The sequence below is a fragment of the Capra hircus genome, chromosome 18 (genome assembly GCF_001704415.2).
Source record: "Capra hircus breed San Clemente chromosome 18, ASM170441v1, whole genome shotgun sequence".
NCBI classification, from domain to species: domain Eukaryota; kingdom Metazoa; phylum Chordata; class Mammalia; order Artiodactyla; family Bovidae; genus Capra; species Capra hircus.
Window position 1 is genome coordinate 49,128,950 of NC_030825.1, and position 21,588 is coordinate 49,150,537.

A 21,588-nucleotide genomic window follows, 5' to 3' on the forward strand; every position below is an offset into this window, starting at 1 on the left:
GTGTTACAAATCAAGGGAGAGAATCTTTCTGTTTCCCATAAGCCCCCTTGTGTTACCAGCAGCCTAATTTCTAGCAAAGTAGTTTTGCCTGGTTTTGAGCTATATATAAACTGAATCAACTATTGTGTCAGGCTTCCTTCATTTAACCTGGTGTCTTTGTGATTCTTCTGTGTTGTATTTAGTTGTAGCTCATTATTTTGGTTGCTGTATAGTCTTCCATCGTGTGATTAGTTCATGATCTATTGACTGGTTTTTCTGTCATGGACATTTGAGTTGTTTCCAGTTTGGGATTGCCATGAATAATGTTGCTGTGATCATTCTATCCCCTGTCTTTTGGTGAATGAAGCAGTGCGTAGTTCTGTAGTGTAGATATCCGGGAGTAGAGTAGTAGTTGCAATATGATTCTGCCAAACCTAGTAAATGAGTCGATTCAACCAAAGCTCTCATATAAGACTATTTTAAAAAATATTTATATATTTGGCTGCACCAGGTCCTAGGTTGAGGCATATGGAATCTAGTCCCCTGACCAGGGATTGAACCCAGGACCCTGCATAGGATGTGCAGAGTTCTAGCTATTGGACCACCAAGGAAGTTCCTAGGAGTCTATTTTTGTTCCTTTCTTTTTTCCACTGAGAGAAGTCACCATGGATTTTTTTTTTTTTCAAACTGGAACATTTAGACAAGTACAGAGTGCATTCTCGTACCTTCTCCATTCCGTGCCATGCGATACGGTTTCAGACCCTCTCCAGCTTTCCCTCCTCCTGCATCTTCTTTTCTCTCTCCTCCAGTCTCAAGGATGCTCTCTGTGATGTGCTGTTTGTGACTCTCAGCCAATCTCCTTGGCACCTGCTTCACACAAGGTGATGTAACAGCCCTGACTGAACTGAGCTCGTAGTGAGAAAGTGTCTCCAGGCCTCCTGGACTCAAAGAAGGATCAAGGAGTGAGATCGGAAAGCTCTGGGCACCAGTATATACGTGTGCCATTCCATGGCCCTCAGGGATGGTTAATACCAGCAATAACACCAGCAACCATAAAGGAAAAGACTTCACAAGCAAACCACAAAAAGCTTATGAGGCAGAAAAAGGGTGCATTTAATAACATCCAAATAAAGATTTCTTTTAATTGAGGACACTGTGGAACAAATATCGAATGACAGAGAGGAAAAACTATATTTAAAATGTCTAAAATCAATAAGAGGAGCTTCCCTGGTGGTCCGGTAGTTAAGAATCCACCTTCTAATGCAGGGGATGCCGGTTTGATCCCTGGTTAGGGAACTAAGATTCCACATTCTGCGGAGCAACTAAACCTGCAACCGCTGAGCCTGTGTGCTCTAGGGCCCATGCGCCACAGCTAGAAAAAGCCCGCACACTGCAACAAAGACCCAGCAAAGCCAAAAATAAAAAGGTAAAATCAATGAGAAGAATATCTAGAATGTATATAAAAAAGGAACAGCTGCAAGTCAGCAAGAGAAAAAGATAGCCACTCTGGTAGAAGACTGGGCAGAGAGGATGAGCAGGTGAGGAGGAGACCCAAAACTCTGACAGGCACCTGAGCAGATGCTAGAAATTATTGGTAAGGGATCAGGGAAGGGCAAATTAAAAGAACAGTGAATCACCCTATTGGTCTGGCAAAAATTAGGCCTTGGAAAAATGCCAAATAGAGGTTGGGACTGTGGGGACCTCGGGACCCTCCTTGTACTGATAGCAGACAGCCATTCCTGAGGGCCACTTGGCACTGAAGGTGAAAGTGTTAGTCATTCAGTCGTGTCCAATTCTTTTCGACCCCATGGACTGCAGCCTGCCAGGCTTCTCTGTCCATGGGATTCTCCAGGCAAGAATAATGGAGTGGGTTGCCACTCCCTTCTCCAGGGGATTTTCCCAACCCAGGGACTGAGCCCGGCTCTCCCGCATTGCAGGCAGCTTCTTTACTACCTGAGCCACCAGGGAAGCCCCAACTTGGCAATACGGTCAAATCAAACGTGTGCATAGAGCTGTGACCCCCTCACTTAGCTCCTGGATGTGCATCCCTCGGTTCCACTTAAGGACACATACTAGGACATTCACCACAACATTATTTGGGGAGAGCTGGGGGCAACCTGGGTGTTACCTTCCCAGATGAGAGGGTGAATAAACAGAAGCAGACCGTCACCAGAAGGGCCTGCAAAACTCCAACAGGCATAGACAAGATGTCCACGGAGCAATGTGGGTGGGTCCTAAAACACGCAATGGTGACTAACAGGAGAAAGAAATGCTATTAATATCTTATGATATAATGCCCAATGACACAGAATAATTTTCTGTTATATACACAATTCTAAGGAAAATCTTAGATACTTAATATACAAGTGTGCATTAAATAGTGTACAATAGATAAACATGTAATTGGAAAACATAATTACATTAGCCTAAATATCTAATTATATAATTATGCATTATACCATCCAACGATGTGGTACAAGCTCGTGTGCCATATAGTACAGTTGTATCAGTAAATTGGTATTTATGTAACATGTAGCAGTCCATTATACACAACTCTCTAGCTATCACTATAATTTTATTGAACTGCAAGATATTGTTTTGTATAGCTTAATGGATACTGTTTCATGTTAATGATATTTTTGTTTCCCCTGCACCATATGGCATGTGGGATTTTAATTCCCTGACCAGGGACTGAATTTGTGCTGCCTGCAGTATAGGTGCAGAGTCCTAACCACTGGACCACCAGGGAAGTCCCCCCAATTTTTTTTTCAATATTTATTTATTTGGCTGCACTGGGTCTTAGTTCCAGCATGCAGAACCTTTTAGTTGCGGCATGCAACTCTTGGATGTGGCATATGGAATCTAGTTCCCCGACTAGGGATTGAACACTGGGCACCCTGTATTGGGAGCACAAACCTTAGCTACTGGACCATCAGGGAAATCCCCCAATAATAATTTTAATAGATCCCTTTATCAATCAGTTACCATGTGGTAGGCTCTAATTGGTTTCCTCATGGAATCTTCACAATCCTAACTATCCCAAATTAATCTAGTGGACAGATGAAGAAACTGAGGCCCAGAGGCAAGAAGTTAACTGCCCAGCAGGAGGCCCAGGTGTGTGTGGCATCCTACTTTGGGACTTAAGTCCCCACAGGAGCAGGAAGGAGCTGGTTGCCCCCCTCAGGGTTCCCAAACTTACAAAGCCCAGGGCCCTCATCTGCATAAAGGGCGGCCCAATTAGTGGCCATGGGTGGCTCAAGCAGCCCCTGGTGAGATGAGGATTAGTATTCTGGGGGATGTAGCCTGGCTCTGCTAAAGTGTCTTTTTGCTATAACTAAGAGATTTTATGGAAATATAAGAGACAGTATAGTAAAATGGTTAAGAACCCTGGCTCTGGGGTCAAATTCCTGGCTCAGCCTCTGTATGACCTTGGGCAGGTTGCTCTACCTCTCTGTGCTCAGTTTATCTGGAAAATGAGCACCATAAAAGTACTGACTTCCCAAGATTACTGTGAGGACTACAGTCATCGCTCAGCAACTGTAGGGGCTTGGTTCCCAGACCTCCTCGGATAAGAAAATCTGTCCCATTTTTGTATAAATGGTGTAGTATTTGCATGTAACTCACACACATCCTCTGGCAACATTTAAATAATCTTTGTGCATGTGTGCTAAGTCATTTCAGTCATGTCTGACTCCTTGCAACCCTATGACCTGTAGCTCACCAGGCTCCTCTGTCCATGGGATTCTCCAGGCAAGAATACTAAAGTGGGTTGCTATGCCCTCCTCCAGGGGATCTTCCCGACCCAGGGATCAAACCCAAGTCTCTTATGTCTCCTGCATTGGCAGGCGGATTCTTTACCACTAGCACTACCTGAGAAGCCCAAATCATCTTTAGATTACTTATAATTCCTAATACAGTGTAAATGCTATGGAAATAGTTGCAGGCCTGTGCCAAATTCAAGTTTTGCTTTTCAGAAACTTCTTGAATTTAAATGCATGCTCAGTCTCTTCAGTCATCTCCGACTCTGTGCAACCCTATGAACTGCAGCCTTCTGTAGGTTCTTCTGTCCATGGGATTCTCCAAGGCAAGAATACTGAAGTGAGGTGCCATGCCCTCCTCCAAGGGATCTTCCCGACGCAGGAATTGAACCCACTGAGTCTCCTGCATCTTCTGCATCACAGGCGGATTCTTTACCACTGAGCCACGCAGAAAGCCCCTGAATTTAAATATATATGTATATATAATTTAAGTATATGTATATAACTTATATACAATTGGTTGAATCTGCAAATAGGAAACCTACAGGTATGGGGAGCAGCTGTACCTTATTTGTTTAGGTCATGTCCTTAAAACCGTTCATGGCAAGAACTACACGTTTAATTTCTCCTCTAAACAATGTAAATAGTAACAGGATTGTTGTGAGAATTAAAAAATGACATGCAGTGAAAAGGTCCTAGCTCAGGGCCAGCCACGCAACAGGTGCACAAAAGACATCTGCTATGGCTAGTACCCCTTCCCCATCAGTTTTTATAATAGTGATGATGAAGATGATTTTCCTTGTAGAGGTAGTTTTTAAATACAATTTTAAAGATATTTCCATGTACAGTTATTAAAAAATATTGGCTATATTACCCATGTGGTATAATGTCCTTGAACCTGTCTTGCACCCAGCAGTTAGTACCTCCTACTCCCCTCCTCTTTATTGCCCCTCCCCCACTAGTAGCCACTAATTTGTTCTCTGTATTTGTGAACCTTCTCTTTTTTTATATTCACTAGCTTGTCGTGTTTTTTAGGTTCCACATGTAAGTGATATCATACAATATTTGTCTTTCTCTGTCTGACTTATTTCGCTTAGCATGCTGCTGCTAAGTCGCTTCAGTTGTGTCCGACTCTGTGCGACCCCATAGACGGCAGCCCACCAGGCTCCTCCGTCCCTGGGATTCTCCAGGAAAGAACACTGGAGTGGGTTGCCATTTCATTTGTTTAGCATAATACCATCCAAATCCATCCATGTTGCTTCAAATGGCAAAATTTCACTCTTTTTTTAATGACTGAATAGTATTCCATTGTGTATATGCACCATATCTTCTTTATATATTCATCTGATGATGGATATTTAGGTTGCTTCCATCTCTTGGCAATTGTAAATAATGCTATGAATACTGGGTGCATGTATTTTTTTGAATTAGTGTATTTTGCTTTTTTTTGGATACAAACCCAGGAGTGGAATTGCTGGGTCTTATGGTAGTTCTATTTTTAGTTTTCTAAAGAAACTTCCATACTATTTTCTATAGCAGCTTCCCATGTGTTAGTACAGTTTTAAGTGCTGGAAATAATCTAATTTAATACTTGCAGCAGCCCTGTAAGGTAGGTGCTATTAATATCCTCCTTACTAATTGAGGAAACTAAGCGCAGAGAGGTGAAGTGACTTATCCAAGGTCACACAGAAGACTGGCAAGGCAGGAATTTGGATCCAGTCTGGCTTATTCTTAATCATTGTGTGCGATGGTTTCTTTGTAAAAAAAATTTTAAATTTTCGTTATTTATTTATTGACTGTGCTGGGTCTTTGTCGCTGTGTGGACTTCTCTAGTTGCGGCCAGCGGTGGCTACACTCTAGTTGTAATCTGCGGGCTTCTCGTTGCAGTGGCTTCTCTTGTTGCAGAGCATGGGCTCTAAGGAGCGGGTTTCAGTAGTTGCTGCACGTTGGCTCAGTAGTTGCAGCTCCCGGGCTTTAAAGTACAGGCTCAGTTGCTGTGCCCCATGGACTTAGTTGCTCCACAGCAGGTGGAATCTTCCTGGACCTGGAATCGAACCCGTGTCTCCTGCGCTGGCAGGCAGATTCTTTACCAGAGCCACCAGGGAAGCCCTGTATGATGATTTTTAAAGCCAGGAGAACCGGGTGCTCATTCCGACTCTGCTGTGTGACATCAAGCAGGGCCTTTGCCACTCAGAGCCTCAGTTTGCTTTCTGCGAAATAAGAGAACGATGGCGCTATGGCGTAGGAGGACGGACGGTAGCTACCTTATAGACACTCCCCCTGAGCCTCCCCACCCCAAGCACACCTTTGGCAGAGGTTTGGAGTGTGTGGGCGGGACACCGTCTGGGGGCGGGGCCTTGGGCGCCCTGGTCCAATGGGAGCCCGGGGGCGGGGACCTCCTCCCAGCTCTGTCCAGCACACGAGTCCTCCACGCAGTTCCATCTACCCCGCGGGTGCCTCTGGCGTCCCCAGAGGTCTCCGACCCCAACCCGCCCCCAGCCCACCCGCCCGGCCTTCAGCCCCCTCCTCTTAGTCCCCGACTTCAATCCGACTTCAGACGCCTCCGGCTTCGACATCATGGGTGACGGAGGAGAGGGCGAGGATGAGGTCCAGTTTCTGCGGACGGTGCGTATCTCTGTGTTGGGGTCTCTGGGACTCTCTCGGGTCCCTCTGAGTGCCTCTTTGTCTCTGAACTCCCTGTCCTGATTGCTTGTGGACACTGAGACTCACGGTACCTTCCTCTGTCCCTTTGAGTGACTGTCACTCTTTCTCTGTTTTTCTCTCTCTTCCCCTACCTTCCTTGCCAGAGAACCAGCAGAATTTGGGAATGCAAAATGGGGAGTAGGGGTGTCTTCCGCCACCTTCTCTGACACTAGCAATTTGTCCCAGAGAACGGGGCCGCTGAGAGAGCACCCCCCCTCCCACCTCTCTGGAAGCAGGCACTTGGGGAAGGTGGTTCTAGTTCCTGAGCTTAATTTAGCTGCCCCCTCCCCCACCCCCCACCTAGCCCTAATTCTCTTCTTGCTTCAGACTCTGACCTATTTAAATTCTTGGGAAGGGGGCTGGTGTGGGTTGAAGGACCGAACTCCTTTGAACTCCCAGCCCTGGAGGGTCTCCTGAGGGTCCCTCTGGTTCCGGGTCTTCTTTCTTCCCCCACTTGGTCTTGGGGAGGAGGGTCAAATATGGATGCTAATGGTCTCTGGGTGGTGTCTCTCCGGATCTGTCTCTTTGGGTTGTCTGCGCCTCTGTCTCTCTCCATCTCTGTCTCCCTGTCTCTGGCTTTGTTCTTCAGCTTCAGGCCATCTGCGTTTCACACCGCGTCTTCAGTGTCAAAGACTGTGTCTCTCCCCGCATCTCTGATCCTTGGCTGGGGGTGGGGGGCAGGGCAGAGAATTGGAGCAACAGGTGTCCCTCCCAGAATAGACCGTTTTTCTGGGGCCTGGGCAGGGGACAGGGAGAGAGGATGGAGGAGGGGCTGCCCATCTCAGAGTCCTTCCCATTTTTCCTCCCAGTGGTTCTGCTGGGCGTGGGGGTGTGAAGAGGGGAGGGGATGTTCTCGCTCCTGGGCCAGGTCTGCTGATCCTGCACTAGCCCTTCCCCACCCCCTCCGGGCCCTGGGAAATGCTGACACAGCATTCCTGCCCCAGAATAGGACCCTGGTGAGCCAGCTCTGGTTTCCCGGGAGGGAGGAACGAACAGCTGGGGTTGGTAGTGAAGGATGGGGGCAGCTGGACATTCGGCCACGGGAGGAGGCCTAGCTTCACCCTAGACGCTTGCCCCAGCCCCAGCCCCTTAGCAGACATCATGGGTTGGGCTCTGCCCTGCTCCCCAGCCCTAATAAGACCATGGGCATGGCTATGAGCCCTTGAGCAGCCACTCTATGTCAGGCGCCATGCCCAGGGCCTCAGCCTCCAGAGGCATCTAATTATATCCTTGCCGCTCTATCTTCTGAGGTAGGGCCCTATGTTTATCTCCCTGGGGGTTTTGAGGGAAACCGAGGCCTGAGTGGCAGAGTGACTGACCAAGGTCAAGGCCAGGAAGTGTCATCTCTGGATGCCCCTGGGTACAGCTCTCCTGCTTTCACAAGAGGAAAACTGGACTCCGACTTGCCTGGGTAGCCAGCGTTGAGTTCTAGAGGCCTGGCCTTGGCATCTCTTGGCCCCAGACTGGGTCCATTTTCCTGAACTTTTTTGAGGTTATTGGGTGATTTTCTCAAACTCTCATCCCACCGGTAAGAAATAAATTTCATATTGCAACCCAGTACATGCGTCTATACACATATATTATAAAAGTCAACTTGATCGAGTTATAATTGACAGGCAATAAATTGTACCCATTTTAGGTGTTATAGTTGACAAGCTGTACATGCCCATGTGACCACTATCATAATCAAGACATAAGACATTTCCTTTACCCCAGAAAGTTCCGTTGGGCTCTTTTCAGTAATCATCATACCCATCTGCTTTATGTTACCATAGATTCCATTAGTCACTAACCAGTGTTTCATGTAAAGTATATGCTCATTTGTCTTGCTTCTTTTGCACACTGTAATATTTTTGACATTAATCTATGTAGCATGTATTAAGAATTCATTCCTTTTTTGTTGCTAAATATTCCTTTGTGAATATGCTGCAATTTGTTTGTTGGTTCACCTGCTGATGGACTTTGGGGTTGCCTCCAGTTCATGAAATTATGCTCGAATTAGGTTCATTCACACACACCTATTTTTAACTGAAACAAGTTTCGTAAAATGTAGGTAGCCCTAGAACACGAGGGGCATGTTGCTATTTTCTGTTCTTGCTCTACTTTTATTTCACTTTTTAAGCATGATGGCCATGGTCCCCAAATTCCTTTCATTTCCTTCTGATGGGTGGCAACATCCAGCCCTGTGCAGGCTGGGGCTCATCAAAGCTTGGCCCAGGTCAGAACCTCCTGGGGGCTGGTTAATGGTCCAGATTCCCCGCGGACCCCAGAGCTACTGAATCAGGCTCTTGGTGTTGAGGGAGAGAGTAGGGCAGCTAGGAAGTTGCCTTTTTAGCCAGCCTCCTCCCACTTCATTCTGATGCAGGAGAAAGTTAGAGAATCATTGGCATAGGGATTAGGCTCCCTGTCTCTGGTTTACATCTTGGTTTGGCCATCTACCTGTTTCCTTACTTCGGGCAAGTGATTTTTATTTTTCTTTCTGAGCCTCAATTTCCCAGTCTGGAAAATGAGTACAATATGTACCCTAAGGGTTCAAGGGGTACATGCAAATATCTCTCTGAGCTCATCTCCCACTTTCTCCCTTACTCTTGAAGGCAGCACCACCAGGCTGTCTCCCTTGCTTTTTCTATTTTTTAATTAATTATTCATTTATTTGGCTGCACCAGGTCTTAGTTGCAGCATGTGGGATCTAGCTCCCGGACCAGGGATCAAACCTTGGGCCCCCTGTATTGGAAGCACAGAGTCTTAGCCACTAGACTACCAAGGAAGTCCCTCCCTTGCTTTTTCTGAACACCCTCAGCCCCAGGCCTTTGCACAGGCTGCCTCCTCTTCCTAGAACATTCTTCCTCCAGAGATGATCAGGCCTGATTCTTTCTTGTTATTCAGACAAGGTTCAGCTCAAATGTCACCTCCTTGCAGAGGCGGTCACTTCACCCCCCTCACGGATGTCATCTCTACCCCAAGAGCCACTCACTTACATCACCCTGAGTTATTTTTTCCATAGCACTTATCACTGAAATTAAAATTATAAATTGATTCACCTGTTTTTTTTCCTTCACCAAGCAGCATGCGGGATCTTAGGTTCCCAGACCAGGGATTGAACTCATGCCCCCTCTGGTGGAAGCATGGAGACTTAACCACTGGACCACCAGGGAAGTCCCTGATTCACCTGTTCATTGCATCTCCCATAAGGATGTCAGCTCCACAGCCAGGGATTTTGCCTGCTTTATTTGCTGTTTTATATCCACGCGTAGTTGGTGTCTAGCACAGAACAGATGCTCAGTGTTCATTAGATGCATGTAAAGCCCTGAGCATGAAGTCTAGCAGACAGTAGGTGCTTGATAAATGCAAACCATACAATCCCTTTGAATAGATAGCATATGCCCGGATGTCAGGTTTGGGGGTTATAGAACAGAGTAGTCCTGGGGCCTCTCCTCCCAGGCTGGACAGAAAGAAAGAGGGCTGTCTGTGGGGAGTGAAGCCCAGGGTTTGCTGGAAGGACTAGGGGCTGTGTGACTTCCGGCAGGACGCCTAACCTCCTTGAACCTATTTCCTTGGCTGTAAAATGGAATAATCACTGCCTTACTTGGTAGTTAAACACTGAAGTCTCCATCAGTATTTTTCCCCCCATCAGTTTTGATTGAAACCTCTGTCAGTAAAAGTGTTGAGCATGCCCCTAAGTACATTTATATTAGTTATAAATGGAATATACGCTACTCAACTAACATATCAAGAAGTAGTCTAGTGTTCTAAGAGTGAGGCATATTGGGAATTCCCTAGAGGTCCAGCACTTTCACTGCCAAAGGCCTGGGTTTGAATGGAGAAAAATAAAGGTGGTGTGTGGCATATAGAACCACAGCATTGGGATCAAATCTCAGCTATGCCATATTCCAACTGTGTGACCTCAGGCAAGTTACTTCACCTCTCTGGGCCCGTGTTTCCACAAGTTCAAATACTAGGACTTATCTCAGAAGGTTGTTTATTTTACCTACATTTTTTTATTTATTTCAAGCTTAGAGAAAAGTTGTGAGGTTAGCTCAAAGGACTCCCATGTGGCCTTCAGTCATTTCCCCCAGATGTTAAGATGCATTCCCTTCCCTTCTCCCTCTCCGTCTCTCCAAATATCTTTTCCTAAACTGTTTGAGAGTAAGTTGTGGACATGATAACCTTAACTCCTAAATCCTTCAGTGTCTGATTCTTAAAAAACAAGGACTCTCTCTTACAAAGGGGAAGATGATGGCTCAGATGGTAAAGAATCCACCTGCAATGCTGGAGACCTGGATTTGATCCTTGGGTTGGGAAAATCCCCTGGAGAAGGGAATGAGAATTCCATGGACAGAGGAGCCTGGCGGACTATAGTCCATGGGGCCTCAAATAATCAGATACAACTTAGTGACCAACACTTGGTTATTGTTGGTGGTCTCTCACAAAACCACAGCACGGTTATCAAAATCAGATTTCATGGGAACTTCGCTGGTGGTCCAGTGGTTAAAACTCCACGATTTCAATGCAGGTGACATGGGTTCGATCCCTGGTTGGGAAACTAAGATTCCACATGCAGTGCGGCATGGCCAAAAAAAAAAAAAAAAAATCAGGAGATTTCCTATGGCTGTGATACCATCATCTAATTCACAGGCTGTATTCACCTGTCACTAGCTGTCTCTATACCGTCTTTACAGCATCTCCCCTTCATCCAGGATCCAGTCCAGGCTCTGGCACTGCAGTCAAGAGTCACTAGACTGCACTCCGTAAATGATAGCTACTATTAAAACAACACACAAAAGAGAAGTTAGAGAACACTGAGCTTAAAAGCCATTTAACTCCAGGCGCCCGTATTTCCCATCCTTGTGGACCCCCATCTGGGAGTCCTCTGGAGCCACTTGGCGTGGGTGCATGCTAAGTCGCTTCAGTCGTGTCAAACTCTTTGCAACCGCATGGACTGTAGCCCGCCAGGCTCCTCTGCCCATGAGATTGCCCATGATTCCAGGCAGGAATACTGGAGTAGGTTGTCATGCCCTCCTCTTGGTACTCTTCCGGACCCAGGGATAGAACCCTCGTCTCTTACGTCTCCTGCCTTGGCAGGCAGGTTCTTTACCAGGGCGCCACCTGGGAAGCCCGGAGACCGTTGGACTGGAGTTCGAATACCAGTTCCTCCTCTTATCAACCATCTGGCCTTGGACAAGCCATGTCCCCTCATTGAGCCTCAGTTTCCGTATTTTAACACTGGGATGACACTGGCTCGGATCTCATGGGGATTTTAGAAGCATGCAGCGCCCTCAACACGAGCCCCTACTGGATAGCTGGAGAGGGTGGGCGTTACTAGTAGTATCTTTTCCAGGAGGGGAAGGGGTGGAGCGGGGGGCGGCGTCTGGGGGCCGCGCCGCCCCTGACGCTCCGCCCGCCCCCAGGACGACGAGGTGGTCCTGCAGTGCAGCGCCACGGTGCTCAAGGAGCAGCTCAAGCTCTGCCTGGCCGCCGAGGGCTTCGGCAACCGCCTCTGCTTCCTGGAGCCCACCAGCAACGCCCAGGTCTGTGCGGGACAAAGGGAGAGGGGGCTGACGAGTAGAGAGGCCGGGACCTGAAGAAGGGGGTGGGGGGGGGGCGTCTGGAGAGGGGGTGCTCTCCCCACGAGGGAAAGGGGCGAGGTCTGAGGTGGGCGGAGGCCTGAAAAGGGAGGGGCGGGGTGCGGAGGGTCTTCGATACAAGGCAGAAGGGCCGGGAGGGTCGGGGGAGCTAGCAGGGGGCTGACCAGGGAGGGGGCTGGAGGCTGAGAAGTGGAGGGAGTTTGGGGTCTGAGCCTGAGGTGTACTTAGGATCTGAGGGAGGAGGTGACCTGGGGGGGATGGTCTCAGGGCTGGGAAAGGGAGGGGATCTGGAGACTGACGGAGGAGGCGGCTGGGGGCCTGAGGTACTTGGGGTGGGAGGCTCAGCGGGGTGGTGTGAATCTGTGGAGCTAGGCCTCTCTGCTGGTGATGACGGGAGGTGGGGGTTCTCTGCGGGGAGGGCCAGGAGGAGGCTCCAGCGTTGGAATGGGCGCAGTGTGTCTGCGGGAGGAGGGCGGGGGGCGGGGGCGGGCTGCTGAGGCCTCCTATGCCATTAGGTGGGGTGTGGAAACTTCTGTGAGGTTCGGGCGGGATAAAGGGGTGTGCAGGAGGAGGAGAACAGAGGTATTTCCTGGGATGGTGGCGGGGATGTGGGGTGTCTGAAGTGGGCGACAGAGGGCAGGGCTTCTTGGAGGGTTGGGGTCAGGTCGGGGTGTGGGTATTTCGATTAGGGGCAGGGGGTGCACCAGCACTTTGGAGCTTTCAAGGCCCCGTTCACCTCTCCCTACCCGCCCCCCAGAATGTACCCCCCGATCTGGCCATCTGTTGCTTCGTCCTGGAGCAGTCCCTGTCTGTCCGAGCCCTACAGGAGATGCTGGCCAACACTGTGGAGGCCGGCGTGGAGGTGAGGCTCCTCCGGGCGGGATGGGTGGGGGGGATGGGTGGGAGGACCTGGGGGTCATTTACCGTCCTCTCTTCTTCCTCTCTCTGCCCTGCCCCCCGCAGGCCCTCAATTTGGATAAGTGGGTAGGTCTGGCCTTGGGTGTCATCTGTTCTTGCCACCTCTCCTGACCCCAGGCCTGCCTCTTGGGCCCACATCCTGCACATAGGGGTTGGGGGTCTCCCCCACCCCGGTTGTCAAGGTCTGTGGAGCCCAGAAAAGGCCAGGCAGGCAGGAAGGAAGAGGGTGGGGGCTCTTGAGCCCCCTGTTCCCCCACCCGCTCCTTCCTCCTCTTTTCCTTTCCTCCAACCCCGCTCCCAGCTCTTCTCCGCATGGGACCTCTCCCCTCATCACCTCCTGCCGCCCCAAGTGTGGGTCCCCTCTGGTCCAGGAGTGGGTCTGCCATGTGATCACGTGGCCCCATCACATGGCCCCCTCAGAGCATGGGCATGTGATGGACATGTGATGGGGGCATGATGTCTTTGAGCACCTGGGTGTACCCACCCCTCCAAGAGGGGCTGAGTCTCCTTGTGCCCAGGGGTAAGGGGGTGGTGGCAGCACAGGGCAGGTCTCTGTGGACGATGCTCCAGTGTAACAACTGGCAGGATGATACCGGAGCACAGACGTGTTATGACGGGTGACAGCAGGGGGGCCAGGGTCCGTGGAACATGAGATACGGGGGCTTTCCTGAGTGACCCTAGGTATCTGAATCTCTGGAAGAGGGGTTCAGCTCCCTGGGTGACTTTGGGCCCTGGCTAACAAGTTGAAGGAGGCGAGGGGGACAGAGTGGGTTTTGGGGAATATAAAACACCTCATCCACAGGCTTCTCAGAGACCAGACCCTGCTTCCCCATGGAAGCAGGGAAGCTGAGGCAGAAAATCTGTTTCTGGTCTGAGCTGAGTTCTCTTTGAATCCAAGCCTGAGCATGGTGTTTTCTGGGGAGCATATTCCCCCCGGGTAGGCCAGATGTTTCGAGGGGCCTGTTCTCACTCTGCGCCCTCTGTGCCCCCACAGTCGTCCCAGGGTGGGGGACACAGGACACTCCTGTATGGCCATGCCATCCTGCTCCGGCACGCACACAGCGGCATGGTGAGTGCATCCAGGAGAGGGCGGGGCAGGGGGCGAGGGGGCAATGCCCACCAGGAGGCTGACTCCCTGCTCCAACCCTAGTACCTGAGCTGCCTCACCACCTCCCGCTCCATGACTGACAAGCTGGCCTTCGACGTGGGGCTTCAGGAGGATGCAATAGGTACAGGGGCTGGAAGAAGAGGGTGTGATGGGGACACGGCAGGCAGTGAGTTGGGGTGCAGCAGGTCTGCACCCCAGACCTTTGGAACTGAGAGTCTTGGGGTGTGGATGGACATATTCTGGACGGAGAGACTTGGGTAGACGTGGGGGAACTCTAGGCAGAGAGTCTGAGGGTGGGAATGGGAAACTATGAGGCAGAAGAAATAGGAGAGTTTGGGGAGGAGGGTTTGGAAGGCTTCGTGGCTGGGAATGCCTTGAGGAGGAGCATTGTTACCTGGAAAATTCCATGGACAGAGGAGCCTGGTGGGCTACAGTCCAGGGGGTCGCAAAGAGTCAGACATGACTGACTGGGCGCACACACACACGCATCCAGAGAGCCCTTCCCACCCCCACCCATAGGAGAGGCCTGTTGGTGGACGACGCACCCAGCCTCCAAGCAGAGGTCAGAAGGAGAGAAAGTCCGAGTTGGCGATGACCTCATTCTTGTCAGTGTCTCCTCCGAGCGCTACCTGGTGAGCAGTCCCTCCCCGACCACAGCACCTACTGCCCCCAGGGCTGGGGGTTCATGGGATCCACCCCATCTCCTCATCATGGGTTTGCTTGGTCTCTGGCCCCAGTGTCCTGACTCCCAGTTTCTGGTTTCATCCAATTTCTGATTTCCATCCAGTTTCTGGTTTCTGATGCCCCATTTCCTGACTTGATCTCCATTTCCTGATCTGTGACCTCTAATTTTCTGTCTGCCCATTTCTTGGCTTCCACCTTGGTTTCTGACTGACTCTGGAACTATTGTTCACACCCTATCATCTCTGACCCCCACATCCTGGTGGCCTCCAGCACCTGTCGACAGCCAGTGGGGAGCTCCAGGTTGACGCCTCCTTCATGCAGACACTGTGGAACATGAACCCCATCTGCTCTGGCTGTGAAGAGGGTGAGGACCCCACACTTCTAGACCCTAAGCAGATACCCCCAAAAGCAGATCTCCAACATCACTCCTCAGACCCCAAATCTAGATCTCCCAATTATAACCCTCACTCTTAGATCTCCAACTGACCCCAAGTCTGAGACTCTAGAGCTCAAATCTCCAAACTGATGGCCAGATTCTAAATTCAGACTCCAAAGCTTAGATGCCAAACTCAAGTCCTAGAGGTCAGACCCCTAAACTCTAATCCAAAGCTTGAAACATTAAATTTGGAGCTTATCTCTCAGAATCAAAGCCTCTAAAGGCAAGCACAAGTTTATCCCTCAACCCCCAAAACCAGCCCCCCAAATTCAAACTCAGATCTCCAATCTAAGACCCCTAATTCAGACCTCAAACTCAGCCAAACAACCTCACACCTCCAACTTTAACTTCAAATCTCCAATACGATTTCCTAGTTCAGACTGCCATGCTAAAACCCTAAATAAACTGTGGCCCCAAAACTTTGACCCCAAATCTCACACCTCAAACCTCAGGGCCCTAAGCTAGACCCAAACTGAGACTCAAGTCACAGATAACAAAATTCAGGCCTTAATCTCAGACCCTGATACTCAAATCCACTAACTTGTAACTACAAAGCTCCTATCTCCCCAGACTCACACCCAAAAGTTAAAACTTTCAAACCTCAGACCTCAAACCGCAGACACTAGCCTCAGACCTCCAAAGTAACACTCAAAATTAGATCCCAACTTCAGATCCAACCACTGTACTTCTAAACCCAGGCCCCAAAGCAAGCCCTGGAACTCAGACCCCAGTGTCAGGGACTATTAGACCCAAATCTCTGCTGACATTCTCTGACCCAATCTCAAAAATCCAAACTCAGACCTTTAAACCCCAGACCTGCAAACCTCCCAACCTCAGCCCCACACACCCAGACCCCCAAATTTAGATCCCCCACCTCAGACCCCAAATCTCATGCCCCCAGCTCAGGTCTCAAACTGAGCCCAAATCTCAGACTACCACTTTGTACCTTCAAACTCAGATGTCCTATTGCAGACCCCCAAACCCGGTCCCCAGCTTCCCACAGGGCAGAAGGCAGGCCCCCAGTTTTGGTTCCAGACCATATGGGGCTCCAGCTCCCCTTGCTTCTCGTCCAGGCTATGTGACCGGTGGCCACGTCCTCCGCCTCTTCCATGGACACATGGATGAATGTCTGACCATTTCCCCTGCTGACAGTGAGGACCAGCGCAGGTCTGGGCTTGGGGACAAGAGGGTCTGGGGTCTTGGGGCTGGGGGGTGGGTGGCAGAGTTTGGCTGGGGGGACTGGACCCTGAACCCTTGACCTCACTATCTTCCATGTACCCAGACTTGTCTACTATGAGGGGGGATCTGTGTGTACCCACGCCCGCTCCCTCTGGAGACTGGAACCACTGAGAATCAGGTAGGGGTTGGGTTGGGGGAGGCAGGCTGCAGGGGTATGTGAGGGGTTCCTGGGGGGCCTGGGAGGAGAAGAGCGTTTTGAAGGAAGAGCTGAGGAAGAGACTGGAGGGTTCTGAGGGAAAATCTGGGGTCCCTAAGGGAGCAGTGAAGGTCCTTAGGGGTCTTAGAGGTGGTGAGGGTTCCTGAGGGGGAGATTGGGGGTGCTGACTGAAACTGTGGGGAGTGGAGGGGAGAAAATGACAGATCTGGGAAACCTGGGTGCACCAGAATTATCTGGGGAAGCTCCGAGGAAGCGATGAGGGCTTGAGAGAAGTTTGGGGTTCCTGAGGGAGACCTGGGGGTCCTAAGAAATATCTGAGGGCTCGGAGGAAGGCTTGGGGGCCCCTGGAACAGGGCAGAGGGCTTGAGAAGGTTTCAACAAAGACTGTGGTGTCCACTGGGAGACCTGGGGGGCCCTCTGACCCCCACCTTGTCCTTATCCTTTGCAGCTGGAGTGGGAGCCACCTGCGGTGGGGCCAGCCACTCCGCATCCGGCATGTCACCACTGGGCGGTACCTGGCGCTCGTGGAGGACCAGGGCCTCGTGGTGGTTGACGCCAGCAAGGCCCACACCAAGGCCACTTCCTTCTGCTTCCGCATCTCCAAGGTCGGTGCAATCGGAATGCCCGCGCTCACCTGGAGCTCTAAATTCCACTCCAGCCCCACCTCACACTTTGCAATCTCTCGTCGGGGGTGGGATTCCCCATTAAACTCACAGGCAGAGGAGGCTGACCTCTGACCCCTGCCCCTGTAGGAGAAACTGGATACGGCTCCCAAGCGGGACGTGGAGGGCATGGGCCCCCCGGAAATCAAGTATGGGGAGTCACTGTGCTTCGTGCAGCACGTGGCCTCAGGCCTGTGGCTCACCTACGCTGCCCCGGACCCCAAGGCCCTGCGACTCGGTGTGCTCAAGAAAAAGGTGGGTGCCTGGAGTGGGGCGGGGTGGGCTGCAGGCTGGGGCAGGAAGGGGGCTGGGGGTGGTCATGCTTGCACCTTCAGGGTTTGAGCATGGGATTGAGAGAAGAAAGACTGAGAGAGAAACTGGGATTGAGAGACACAGGAAAAAAGAAAGTTTATATATTTGGTGGGAGGGAGGTTTGAGAGGGAGAGGAAATATGTATGCTTATGGCTGATTTTCATTGTTGTACGGCAGAAACCAATGCAGCGCTGTAAAGCAGTTATCCTCCAATTAAAAATAAATTAAAAGAAGAATGAAAATAAAATGAAACATTTTGGAGGATTTTGTCAAATTATACCAGAAGCTAAAAAGATATGTTTTTTGGCATAAGTAATTCTGATGTTAGACATTTATTATAAAGGAATCAATTGGATAATTGTACAAAGATTTGGGTATATTTATCAATGTAAATGTCCAGTTAAAAAAGAATATATATATATATGAAGAGAGAGAGAAATATAGACAGACGCGAAGACAGAAAAATAGAGAAAGATAGAGAGAAGAAATAAGAAAAGACAGAGATGGAAAGAAAAAGATGGACAGTAACAAAGTGAGAATAATATTCAACCAAGTATTGAGTACCCCAGTTGTTCTGGATGTATGTATGGAAAAATAGGCAAGCTAGATTGACCTGCTCCCTGCCTTCCCCATGCTCAGACACTGACTAAACTGTCTAATGAAGTACATAGTTTTACAACCAAACAATAGGAAAGCTATTAATACTTTCGATAGAGGGAACCGCATGTGCAAAGGCCCTGAGGTTGGGATGAAGTTGGTCTGTTGCAGTCACAGAAAGGAGATCTAGTTTGGCTGGAGGAGAGTGAGCGAGGGATGGATTATAGAGATGAGGGCAGAAAGGGGATGGGAACAGATTGTGTAGGGCCTTGTGGGCTGTGATGATGGAGGTGGGGGGGAATCTTGACTTTTACGCTGTATGAGATGGAGCCACAAGAGAGTTCTGAGCAGGCCTGGAGGTGGCCTGACTAAGGTTCACAGGGTTCCTGAGCTGCTTGTGGGAACAGACTATGGGAGTGAGCAGAGCTGGAGGAGGGAGATGGGGCGGGAAGGGGGAGATGGGGGGTGACAGCGGATAACACAGGCGTTTCTGTGGAATGAGGAAAGGCAGAAGAGTCTGGTTGTATTTTGAGGGCAGAGCCAACTGGATTTTCTGCCAGACTGGATATCAGGGTCAAAGGGATAGGGATTAAGGATGAGGCCATTATTTTTGCCCTTTTTGTCCTGAGCAGCTGGAAGAGGGAAGTGCCATTAAGCGAGTCAGGGACAGCCAAGTGTCAGCTCAGGAGGACAGGCCCCAGTGCCAAAAACAGAGACATGCAATAGGCTTGCTAAGTGAATAAGTGGGAAGACGAGAGTGGCACCTGTTTGTAAAAAAAAGTGAGGCTTGAAGTTGGATACAAGAGCAGAGGATTTAGAGACAGGCCTGGACCAGAGAAGGGAATGTGGGAGTGGTCGGCAAGTGGATGATATTTAAAGTTGCTGGACTGGGTGGGGTCCTGGGGAGGTCAGCTCAGGGGAAAGCCAGCTGCTGTGATGGACTCATCTCCCAGAAAGGTGTGCAGGCATTCTGTCTGGGACATGTTAGGTTTGGGGTGCACTAGGTCTTTCTGATGGGGGGGTGTTAATAAATAGGAGATACAAATGGAGAGGGTCTGGCCTGGACAAGATAGAGACAGAGAGGGAGAGAGTGAAAATCAAAGAGGGACCAAAAGAGAGAAAGAAAGACAGATGCTTGGACTTACCTGGTGGTCCTGTGGTTAGGAATCCACCTGCAGATAGATGCAGGGGACATGGGTTGGATCCTTGGTCTGGGAAGATCCCATGTGCCTTGGGGCAACAAAATCCAGGCACCACAACTACCGAAGCCTGCACTCCTTGACTTTGCACTCCACAAGAGAAGCCACCGGAGTGAGAAGCCCACACACCGCAATGAAGACCTCGCACAGCCAAAAATAATAAATATATAAATAAAATTGAAAAGAGAAAGAGGCAGAGAGAGAGATGGAGATAGAGACAGAGAGGGAGGGAGGGAGAAAGAGACAGTGTGGGATAGACATGAGAGAGAGAGACAAAGGTGGAGAGACACAAACAAAGAGGACAGAGACAGAGGGTGGAAAAGAGGAGAAAGCTAGAGGAGAAAAAAGAGAGAGGGATTGAGGATGAAAGACACAGAGGCAGATGGAGAGGGGTGGTGGGGGACTGGCAGAGCTCTGGTGAAAGAAGCGGGCAGTCAGGGGGCTAGAGACTGGGTGGAGGTCTGGGGAGCATGGCCCTGAGTGACTGGGTCCCCTTCCTGACTTCTCTGTTCCACCACTGCCAGGCCATTCTGCACCAGGAAGGCCACATGGACGATGCACTGTCACTGACCCGCTGTCAGCACGAGGAGTCTCAGGCTGCCCGCATGATCTACAGCACTGCCGGCCTTTACAACCACTTCATCAAGTGAGCCGCCAGCCTGCCCTGCCCTGGGGGGCCATGCCACGCCCTGACCCCCATGCTTCTGGAGTTCTTGCGCCTGACCATTACATCTCTATCTCTGACATTCACATGTCTAACATAGATAAACTCCTGACCTCTATACACTTGGGGCTTCCTTGGTAGCTCAGCTGGTAAAGAATCTGCCTGCAATGAAGGAGACTCTGGTTCAATTCCTGAGTTGGGAAGATCCCCTGGAAAAGGGATAGGCTACCTACTCCAGTATTCTTGGGCTTCCCTGGTGGCTCAGATGGTAAAGAATCCACCTGCGATGCGGGAGACCTGGGTTTGATCCCTGGGTCGGGAAGATCCCCTGGAGAAGGAAGCGGCAACCCATTTCAGTATTCTTGCCTGGAGAACTCCATGGACAGAGGAACCTGGTGGACAGTCCACGGGGTGGCAGAGTCAGACTCGACTGAGCGACGGACCACAGCTATACACTTGACCCCTAATCTGTCCTCTACCAGTCATGACTTTGACATTCCATCCCTGATCATTACCTGGTTTCACACCCCTGACACCCAGACCCTCGACCCTAGACATCCCTTAGCCGTGACCTATGCTTGCATGATGTGTCCTACACAGACGCTTTGCCTTTGGCGACTGTGTGAGCTCAGGCCGATGCCTCTCTATCCCTGCGCCTCCGTCTCCCACTCTGTTAAACAGGTGTATCTGTGGGAGTCCTGTGGGGACTCGGGGTGGGAGGGGGCGGGACTCGCAGTGTTCCGGGTCCCTTGCTGACCAGTGCGCGGTCCCCGCAGGGGTCTGGACAGCTTCAGCGGAAAGCCGAGGGGCTCGGGGTCCCCGGCGGGCACAGCGCTGCCTCTCGAGGGCGTCATCTTGAGCCTGCAGGACCTCATCGGCTACTTTGAGCCGCCCTCCGAGGAGCTACAGCACGAAGAGAAGCAGAGCAAGCTGCGCAGCCTGCGCAACCGCCAGAGCCTCTTCCAGGAGGAGGTGAGGCCACAGCCCGGGAGGGCGTGGTCTGTGGGCGCGGGGGCGGGGCCTGTGAGGGGGCGGAGCCTGCCGGACCTGGAGAAGCGGTGGTCTGAGAGAAGCGAGGCAGGAGGAAGGACCTGTCCTGCGTGAACAGGGCGGGGCAGCGGGTCATCAGCGACACGCGAGGGGGCGGAGTCTTGAGTGTCCGGACTGAGCGGTGGGCGTGGTTTTGGTGAGGGGCGGGGCGTGTGAAAGCACTTGGGACCGGAACCTGGAGGCCCCGGGCAGGACTCGTTTCCTTTCGTGGGAGGACGCTGCGCGGTGAGGGTAAGCTCTGAGCCAAGATAAGCCCGTGGAGGCAAGGCCTGAGAAGTCAGAGGCTGAGCTGCTGGCCTCAGGGGGCGGTGTCTGCAGGGGCGGAGCCTGCGGAGTGAGAGGACAGAACCTGAGTAGGGCATGGTGGGGTGCAGGGCCAGAGAGGTTTTCGGGTATCAGGTGGGTGGTGTAAGGAGTGACTTCAGCTTGAGTCAGAGGCTGGGATTTTGTGTTTTACGAGGCTTGGTGGTCTCCACTCGGCGAGAGGTCTGAGTGGGAGGGGCCGAGATAGGTGGGAGGCTGGGGCTGGACAAAGGC

At 50.9% G+C, this 21,588-nt stretch overlaps 1 protein-coding gene across 4 annotated transcripts in view; it reads left to right on the forward strand.

The window, feature by feature from the left end:
• RYR1 (ryanodine receptor 1) overlaps nucleotides 6,185-21,588 on the forward strand; it is a 126,705-nt gene continuing 111,301 nt past the window's right edge. For 2 of the 4 annotated variants that reach the window (XM_018062343.1, XM_018062344.1), the window contains exons 1-13: nucleotides 6,185-6,362; nucleotides 11,849-11,968; nucleotides 12,783-12,887; nucleotides 13,938-14,012; nucleotides 14,094-14,172; nucleotides 14,571-14,683; nucleotides 15,006-15,099; nucleotides 16,245-16,338; nucleotides 16,454-16,528; nucleotides 17,016-17,172; nucleotides 17,320-17,484; nucleotides 19,862-19,983; nucleotides 20,778-20,973. In XM_018062343.1, the coding sequence (XP_017917832.1) occupies nucleotides 6,315-6,362; nucleotides 11,849-11,968; nucleotides 12,783-12,887; nucleotides 13,938-14,012; nucleotides 14,094-14,172; nucleotides 14,571-14,683; nucleotides 15,006-15,099; nucleotides 16,245-16,338; nucleotides 16,454-16,528; nucleotides 17,016-17,172; nucleotides 17,320-17,484; nucleotides 19,862-19,983; nucleotides 20,778-20,973 (1,443 nt within the window). In that variant the 5' untranslated portion in view covers nucleotides 6,185-6,314. The remainder of the gene's footprint in view (nucleotides 6,363-11,848; nucleotides 11,969-12,782; nucleotides 12,888-13,937; nucleotides 14,013-14,093; nucleotides 14,173-14,570; nucleotides 14,684-15,005; nucleotides 15,100-16,244; nucleotides 16,339-16,453; nucleotides 16,529-17,015; nucleotides 17,173-17,319; nucleotides 17,485-19,861; nucleotides 19,984-20,777; nucleotides 20,974-21,588) is intronic. The other 2 variants (XM_018062345.1, XM_018062346.1) reach the window with 1 other exon arrangement.